The sequence below is a fragment of the Polyodon spathula genome, unplaced genomic scaffold (genome assembly GCF_017654505.1).
Source record: "Polyodon spathula isolate WHYD16114869_AA unplaced genomic scaffold, ASM1765450v1 scaffolds_924, whole genome shotgun sequence".
NCBI lineage: Eukaryota > Metazoa > Chordata > Actinopteri > Acipenseriformes > Polyodontidae > Polyodon > Polyodon spathula.
The window spans coordinates 1-9,253 of NW_024472411.1; the positions used below are offsets into that span (position 1 = coordinate 1).

Consider the following 9,253-nt stretch of genomic DNA (forward strand, 5'->3'; position numbering starts at 1 on the left):
CCGGACCTGTTAATCCTGCACCTTGCACTGGTGTTGGACACTATAGCTTGCGGGTAAGGCAGAGGGAACAGAAAGCAACTTTTTCAGGCACAGTGGCTTGAAACCTGGTTCCAGGAGAACTAGTTTGAGGCAACTTTACTGCATCAAACCCATGGTGCGGTGGCCTGAAATGTGGTCTGCTGAAACCCAAGTTTCAAGCCTTCGTGTTCCCTCAGCTTTAGTTTGCTTCGGTGTTCACTTTTAATTATTATTTGGACAATTTTTACACTTTTGAAACTTTTCCCCTCAGATTTTTTATTTTAAAATAACCAACAGTTGGGTTTTTAGAAAATGTTTTTAAGTGCTGTGTTCAAATATCTTTTTTTTTTTTTTTTATAATTTTTTTTTAAAAAGTCACAAGAGGGTGGGTGTATTTTAAAATGGTCCTTGGCAAAGACCTGGTTGTTCTCTGTCCAAGTGGTCCTTGAATTTAGATTTTTAAAAGAAGCTCCAGGTAAATTGTTTCCTAGCAGTGAGGTTAGAGGCGTGTCACTATAGTAACCCTTTCTCCATGGAAACCTGCTTCGAGATGGAGGAAGGAAGAGCCACTCTAGAGTACAAGGGCTCTCATGTCTGCTGGTTTTGGAGGTGGCTGTGCCCGGGTGAGAGCTCTGGAGAGGTGCTGTAGTGTCAGAGCTGCACTGCAGGCTAATCACAGAAACACTGCCTCACCTGCTCTGCTGTTCTGTTGCAGGGCTCAGAATGGAACGCCTCCAACCTGGAGGAGCTCCAGAGCTCAGGGTGAGTGCTGTTTCACTTTTCTATTACAGATAACACAAGCGCACCACAGTACATACACCTGAATTGAATTGCTTCTGTAACTAATGTATTAAATATATGCAATTGTACAGTTCATGCGTAGTAGTCACTATTAATACATGTAAAAACATTGGAACATTTCTGAACGAAAGGAGGCTGGTGGCAGTAGTTTTGTTTGTGCTCTTAATAAATTAAAATTAATAAGTAGTTACATTATGTGAACTACAGTTCTGATTACCGTTTCCAGTTATTTGTCTTCATTATTATTTCATTACAGTGTGGGGTACATCTTAAACATAACCAGGGAAATCGATAACTTTTTTCCCGGCTTGTTTGCATATCATAACATCCGGGTATATGATGAGGAAGCCACAGACCTGCTGTCCCATTGGAACGACACCTACAACTTCATAGTGAAAGCCAAGTAGGTGGCAAGATAAAGTCCTTCTTTCTGAGGTGCAGGTCGTCTTGGGGTGCGGAAACCAGTTAGCCAGTCTGCTCCATAGCAGAGAGAGCGAATGTAGCTTTAAACCATTCTGTACTGTGGAGCTGCTCAGAGAAAACGAGTGTCCAAACTCAATCATGCTAGAGATCATGGCACGAATTGAACAGGATCTGAAAACGGTGACCCTTGAGTTTTCATGGTTCATTGGCCAACTGTAAGGCAGACGAGCTTTAATGGCTTGATTTTAAAGCACATTAAAGAGACAATAAACTGCTGCTCCAGTGCCAGTTATTCAGGTTAATTAGGTGTACAGTACCAGAGATTTGACAGGGACGCATAAATCAAGCTTACAAAGGGATAAAAAAAAAAATGTCTAGAGATGAGATACTTTGTTAGACTGTGCAGTCCTTCATTGAAGAATTTAAGGACTGCAGGGTTATAGGGTTACAGCCCCAGCTATGCCACACTTGTATCTACCAGCAGGGGGAGCTGGTTACATTAGGTGTATTCACTCATCCTGTCCTGTAGTCTTTTTACAGTGAGATACTTACTGCAGCATGCACTTGACGACCAGCAAACCGACAGCTGAACATCACAATGCTTTCCCCTCACATCTTCCACCAGGAAAAACCACTCCAAGTGTCTGGTACACTGTAAGATGGGTGTCAGCCGGTCTGCATCAACAGTCATAGCTTACGCGATGAAGGAGTATGGCTGGTCCCTGGAGAAAGCCTATAACTATGTCAAACAGAAGAGGAGCATCACAAGACCCAACGCAGGCTTCATGAGGCAGCTGGCAGAGTACGAGGGCATCCTGGATGCCAGGTGGGTGACTGTGCCTCGCTACACTTCAGAAACCACTGCCATTTCCTTCTGAGGAAACTCTGCTTAGTACACTATAGGAGGCTCTATCCGAACGTGTGTCTGCTGGACTTCGTTTCTTGGAAGTTTTACCATAGAATATCTTCTCTATTTTAGTGTAGTTTAGTTCATTCACTTTGTGACCGCTGGGCCAGCACAGGTACATGTCAATAGTGCAAGCACTAATAAAAGGAGAAACCTACTACAAGTAGAACACTACAACAGTTATTCCAAACCATTACTATACATCCAGAAATAATGTGTGTGTATATGTGTGTATATATATGTGTGTGTGTGTGTGTGTGTGTGTGTGTGTGTGTGTGTGTGTGTGTGTGTGTGTATATATATATAATATATATAATGACACACACACACACATATACAGTGCTCCAGAGTAATTTGCCCTCTAATTTGAACACTAAGAGAGTACAATGTATTTAAGGGGTAAAATGCAACATTACCTTGAAGTCATAAGTGATCTCGATAAATACTGTGGTGGGGTAGGCATTAAAAAAAAGCCTTCCATTTTAATTGCAATGTACAGTAGTTCTTGGTAACAACCATGCATGTGTTCTGCAAGGTTCTTTATCAGTGCAGTGCATTTTTTTTCAAGGCATCACACTGACTGCAAATTTAGTTATGTTACTTATATTTTACAAGTTCAATATAAAGCCATACAGATAAATAAAATGAGGAAATGCATTAATAAGTTATAAAACAGTTTAAATATTATATTCTTCTAATCCCTACAGCAAACAGCGGCACAACAAGCTGTGGCGCCCCGACTCGGGGTGCGATCTCCCTGATGGCCAGCAAGCCTCTGCTCAGTGCTGTGGCACCGACGGCCCAGGGGACCTGACCCCTGACTTCAGTGTGAGGCCGCCAGAGAATGTGATAGGTGGGGACGAGGCGGGACCCTCCCCGAGCAGGACCATAGGAGAGGAGGTGGACCCTGCTGAGCCCCCCAACTACAACTACTACTTCAGACGGCTCTCTGACTCTGCGCTGGACAGCGAACCCTCAACCCCCGTCAGGGCACCCCCCCTGCTTCACATGGAGGGCGTTTACATCAAGATCGAGGACGTAGAGAGAGATGCCCTGCTGGACGACGAGGGCTTTGAAACCAGAGAGTTCCCACTGCCCCACTTCGCTGTGCCCGGGGAGGGGACGGCAGCACAGACTCTGGAGACCGACCTCCGGAAGAGACTGGAGTTCAGCACAGTGGAGGAGGAGGACGAGGAGGGGGAGGAGGAGGAAGCTGAGATTGTTTCGTTGACGGGGGGAGGGGGAGAGGCTGCGGAGGGAGAGAAGGAAGATGCTGAGCTGGCTCCGAGCTGCTCCCCCCTCGTCGGCTGCAACAGGCTCAACAACGAGAATGCCAACAACAACAACCACCTCAACAGCAGCAGCGGAAAAAGAAGCTGCCCGCCTGGGTTTGACGTGAGTAAATCGACAAAGAGCACAGTTTAAGCGCTGTGGGCATTTGAAATACCAGACTTGAGTCTCGGGTGGCACTGTGCTTTATTTTATGCAATGTGCATTATTATTATTATTATTATTATTATTATTATTATTATTATTATTATTATTATAATATCCAGGGCAACTTACGGTTATTACAAAGTATCACATTATTGATAAGAGCAATTATAAAATAATAGTCAGTAGAAAATAAGAGCAAATCCAAATGATCAAAATAGAGTACAATAAATAATTCCTTTTAAGAGCAAATTTGACTAAGAGCAGTTAAACTTATAGCAAAGGTATTTGCTTATAAGAATACATTCCATTAAGGGCAAGTAGTAACTACAATGCATGGATAAGAATAATTTCAAATAAGAGGAATTACAGAAAACATGAATATGGTTACCTTTAAGAGAAAAATCAAGTGCAAGATACAGAAAATAGTGACAGTGTCCGATCCTTGACCTTCCAGCAGATGTCACCCGTGGGCAAAGTTAAGGTTCCTTGGTAAAACCAGGCAAAGCTGGCATATGCTCCTCAATATTCAAGGTTTCATTTCTTCTCAAATTCCAAGTAGAAAGTATTTAAGTGGTACAGTATGTTTTGTCAAGTTGCTTGCCAAAGTGTCAGCTTTTAAGATGGCATTTTACATACATAGTGTAAGTTTGTTATACAAATTGTTCTTGACCCTCTGACCATCCATTTCTCTTTTTCGTGTTTTTGTCTTTGCTCTATTTTAGGACAGTGCTAACACCAGAAACATCTACAAAGTCAAACCTCCATACAAGTCCTGTACAGACTGCATGCGTCCCCCCAACAGCTTGCACTGTCAATCCATGGTCTCCAAGCATTCCCAAAGCCTTAACCCTGCGCATCTGTGTAGCATCCCCGCTGTCTGTGTGCATTCCTCGGGCTCTGCGATCCCCGACCAAGCCGCAAAGCTCACTGTCATTAACACATCACCCTTGCCCGGGCTGATCAAATCCTCCGACAGTCACTGCTTGCCTAGTAACTGTGCCAACTGTGGTGTCTCAGGAACTCTGATAGAGGCCCACTGTCACCACCAGGTGAAGCCCATGAGCTGTAACCTTTCCGGGGACCCACAGACACATGTAGAGGTTGAAGCCATGAATGAATTCTTGGAAGCAGGGAAGAAAACTGACGGGAAGGCTGCCAAAGACTTGAGGCTGCTGAAGCTCAGTCTGGAAGCTGAGAAGCCCATGGTACCAAGCTACTTGATGCAGCACCAGGAGTCGATCATGCAGCTGCAGAAAGCAGGGCTAGTCCGGAAGCACACCAAGGAGTTAGAGAAGCTATCAGGCCAATCCCTGGAGAGTGGCAAAGCCCCTGGCCAGCTCAGAGACTGTGACCAAATGGACACCTCCTCTGGCGTAATGGAGCTTTCTGTGGAGGGCCTTCTGGAGGATATGGAGATAGATTCCAGCAGCAGCAGCAGTGTCCTGACAAAGGTCTACCAGAAGACCTCTACCCCCTCCTCTGGCCGCATGGAGCCGGTCGAGCCCCTAACCAGGGACCACTTGAAGACGGTGAGCGTGCTGACGCCCACGTTGTCCCCCCACGTCTCCACCCTGACCCGCAGCTCCAGCAGCGACAGCCTCCACAGCGTGCGAGGGAAGCCTGGTCTGGTCAAGCAGCGTGCCCAGGAGATAGAGACCATGATGCGTCTGGCCGGACTGACCGTCTCTTCCAAGCTGAAGAGGTCCAACTCACTGGCCAAACTGGGCTACCTCACCTTCTCCTCTGAGGACCTTTCTTCCGCCTGCTCCTCAGAATCCAGCACCATCCTGTTTTCCAAGCCCGACGAAGGCAAGGAGAGCGAGAGCTGGCCGGTGGCGTCTGGTACCCACCGCGTCATAGGCATGCCAGGCCATGCCAGCTGGCCAAGGTTGCCATTCGGAGACACTTACCTGTCCCCTGACAGCTGACGTCTTATCCATCTTGACGGTAGAGCCGGGTGACTCATTTTGGCTGTTTCTTTCTTTCTTTGGAAGATGAAGAAGACGACGGAGAATATGTGTTTTTTTTTTCTTCTTGGGTTTAAATAAAAAAGTAAATTTTAAATTGTAATATATATATATATTCCACATCCGTATTTATAATATATATGTATATATCCAAATATAATTTATAGGTGGTTGTTGGCATCATTTCACTTTGAACTACAAATGTATGCAGATGAAACTATAGGAACACATGGCTGCCAACCCCTTAAGCTTGTTTCTTTTAATCTGAAATGCACCCGTTGACTGTAATGCCCCACTGTGTAAAACTGAATCGTTCAGTGGAAGCGTGGACTAACCCCCACAAGCATGTGGTATGAGTTTAGTCTTGCACAATGACGTCCCTTCATTTCAGATTTACTGTAGCTGTGTTCCACCTGGTATACTAGTGCTTAGCCCACTCGCCACATAGAAGCGAGTATGTAGTGTGGACTTTAGATCTCCCGATGTGCAGATGACCTGCTGGTTTAGGCCTTGGTCGAGCTGATTCCTTGTACTTGAGCATTCTTCTGAAATTATTCATCCCCATGTGTGCTGTGTTTTATGCTTTTGAGGTTGGCAGTGTGCAACCAGGGTAATGGCTCCAGAATTTCGCCATCCCCCCTTGATGCCAAGAGAAAATGAACAAAACAATCTAGAGAAAATGAGCACAGCAATCTAGTCCTGTCATGAGCACATATCCCACATTTCCTGTGACTGTTACACTCTGCAGCTATAGTGAAGTATCTTTTTTATTTATTTATTTAATTATTCTTTTTTTTTCACTTTACAAATTGTTCTTCAGAAATTCCAGGACCATTCTACCTCCATTGTTTCACTGTAGGAAAGAGACTTATCCTGGGCTCATAACTAGAAAAGAGGGGCCGTCTGTCCAGTGGTCATGCTCACAAGCGTTTATTTGAACAAGGGCCAGATGAACAAAAAAAATCATAACCTTTTAGGTAGGCGACAGTATATTCTCCACTGAATCTTGCAAAAATCATTACTGTACTTTACCAGCTGTGCAGTGCGCAGGTATTCTGTCTGTGTGCATGTTTCTTTTGTTGCAGTTCTTTCAATGTGTTGCTGTGCACTGGCTTGCATTGCGTCTGCACAAACTAGCAAATCCAAATTGTAACACAATGTAATGTCTGCATCTTGACTGAGAATATATGACTATCCAGGAGGGGTCTGATTAAAAATACTTAGGCTGCATTTCCTTTGTCCAGACTGCAGAATTGCTTTGCTCAGGCAGACTGTTCCTCTGTCTTCTGTGCTGCTTGTGCCTATGTTGAGAACAGTTTTGAACAGGGGAACTGCAGCCTCAATCCCCAAGGTTTCTCCACCAAGTCCTGGAGACTGGAAAGAGACTTGCTAAGAACCAGAGAATCAAATGTGCATTTCAACAGAATTGAGAGAAGTGATCTGATAAGCTGGAATCATCTTTCATGACTTCACTGTGGTCAGTTTAATACAGTCTCGGAATGAAGTAGAGCAGTGCTATAGTTCCATGTATGTAACTGTGCGTGCTACTATTTTGGTATTTAATCCTGTCCTAAGTGTACACCGTGGTAGTAAAAGATAAATAAAAAATCCTGTACATTACAGCCTTTTGGAAAGAAGGAGATGATAGTGAGAAGCTTTCACTCCATTTAAATGCTGAAGATCTGTGAGACTGCAAACCAGGCAGCTTCAGAAAGGCAGGCTCTTCTTTTTATTATATCTTTATGCATATTGTTATAGGTTTTTTTTTCCATTCATTGAATGGTCGTTTCTAATAAGGTTATATATCACTGCTTTTCCTCTTTAACAAAATAATTGCAGTAACATCAGACTGACAGTTGACTGGCCCAGCAAACCTTTACAGAGCACAAACTGTGTCTCCCTTCTCTTCAATAGATGTGCCATGTCCTCGTATTTATACGGTCCTTTGGGGTTCAGTTTGGCTTGGGGCGCATGCTTCTCAAGTTTCATTTTCTTTTAAAGCGGACGAGATCTTGCTTTGAGGTCCCATTTAGACATCCTGCTCCAAACATGGATTTGGAAGGGTCTTGGATAGCTGCTGCCCCCTCTTGGCCACTCTGTAAATATGTTTTGATTTATAGTGCAAGAAACCTGCTTATCTGTAATCCCTACTGTTCTCTGCAGCATGTCCGCACCTTGTAAGAAAAATGTTTTGCGAACCAGAGGTACGTTTTTTTTTTTTTGTTTTGTTTTTTTTTCATGGAAGTGTAAGCTATGGGGGAGTGGTCAGTCATTTATTAATGTCTGCCATTTGCCAACGAGCATTCCTTATCAGGAGTTAATGAGCAGTTAATCTGAGTTTTATAGAAACCTATATGTGGGTAGAGCTTTATTATCGTCTTCAAACCCCCAAACCTTCTGAGTGCTTCCATTTCAGTTTTCAGGGTACCTTATTTGTCCACACCATTCCAGTTTTCTTGGTCTCCCATGTCTGTTTCTCTAATTTATTGTATGTTTACATATCTGCACATAATATGCAAGTGTGTCATAGGAATTTTGTATGAAACCTTATCCTGTTCTGCCATTGACTTTGTTGTTCCACACACTATGCAGTCAATTCAATGTATTAAACTTGTGTGTGTGTGTGGAAATGTGCGTGCATGCAAGCGAAACACAAATGTTACATGTTTACTGTGAAATATTTATAATGTGTGTGGACATTAATGAATGGTAACGAAAGATGGGACATAAATACATACATAGAAACAGGCATTCAAATATACAGTGGTGATGGTGTTGTGGCTGTCATCTTTATTAGTTACAAATAATGTGTCAGTTTGCACTTTAAAAATAAGACGGCGACTGACATAGAGGAGAGGTGAGCAGCTCTCATCCAAGTCTGAACCTGGCTGTCCTATCTGGGTCGTTGCCTCATTCACAACAGGGTTCCCTGGTCTCTGCGCTAATAAAAGATTCCTGTCTTGCCAATGAGTTACATCCCAGGTGTTCCGAACGGGTGGATGCCAATTGTCTTGGGGTGTTCTTGCAGTTGAAACATGAGAGCAGCCCTCGCCATGTTTTTTCAATAGTAATTGTTCTGTTTAATGTTGTTGCATGATTGCCACTGCTGCTTTCCATTTTCTCCTGTTTTTTTTCTGTATAATATTTACACAAGTGCCTTACTTCATGACTCCATGGGTGTTGTGCTATGTGCTTGTTACTGTGCTGTGGTATTGGCTGTCAAGCTCCTTTCTTGCAAGAGAGTATCGGTGAGGGAGATCTGTGAACTGCGCCCTTCTCATAACTCCACCTGTGGTTGCACAGTCACTATGGCAACTGCTGCCATCATTTGTTGATTTTTTGTCCTTGAGGCGTTTCAGGCCAGCAACCCCACTCTTTCAAGCATTCCTGTAGAAGAGTCTCTGTTTAGAACGACGAGCTGTGTCGGCAAAGGCAAATGAAGACCTCCCTAGTTCCTGAACTTCGCACATGGAATTGCAAATTCTCATAACTGCTTGCTGTTACCCACAAGACCTGATTGTCAAGCTGTGTTTTCAGTTGAAATGGTTTTAAATATCAACAGATATTACTTGATATGTGATAGAGGGGAATTTGCCTGTGATCTGCCCATGGAGGGATATAGGCCAATCGTTGACTGAGTGGGGAAAGAGGACTTGCAAGATTTCACAAAGTTTTGCTCTGATGTTTGTTAGGAGCCTCA

The 9,253-nt window shown here is 43.8% G+C and overlaps 1 protein-coding gene across 1 annotated transcript; it reads left to right on the forward strand.

Annotated features, from left to right (window-relative positions):
• Positions 1 to 550: 550 nt before the first annotated feature.
• LOC121309182 (protein phosphatase Slingshot homolog 1-like) lies at positions 551 to 9,247 on the forward strand. Its single transcript, XM_041242100.1, has 6 exons — positions 551 to 610; positions 698 to 780; positions 1,076 to 1,222; positions 1,868 to 2,068; positions 2,857 to 3,544; positions 4,309 to 9,247. Exons 1-6 carry the CDS (start codon positions 551 to 553, stop codon positions 5,512 to 5,514), a joined length of 2,385 nt encoding a protein of 794 aa, XP_041098034.1. The 3' UTR covers positions 5,515 to 9,247.
• Positions 9,248 to 9,253: the final 6 nt, after the last annotated feature.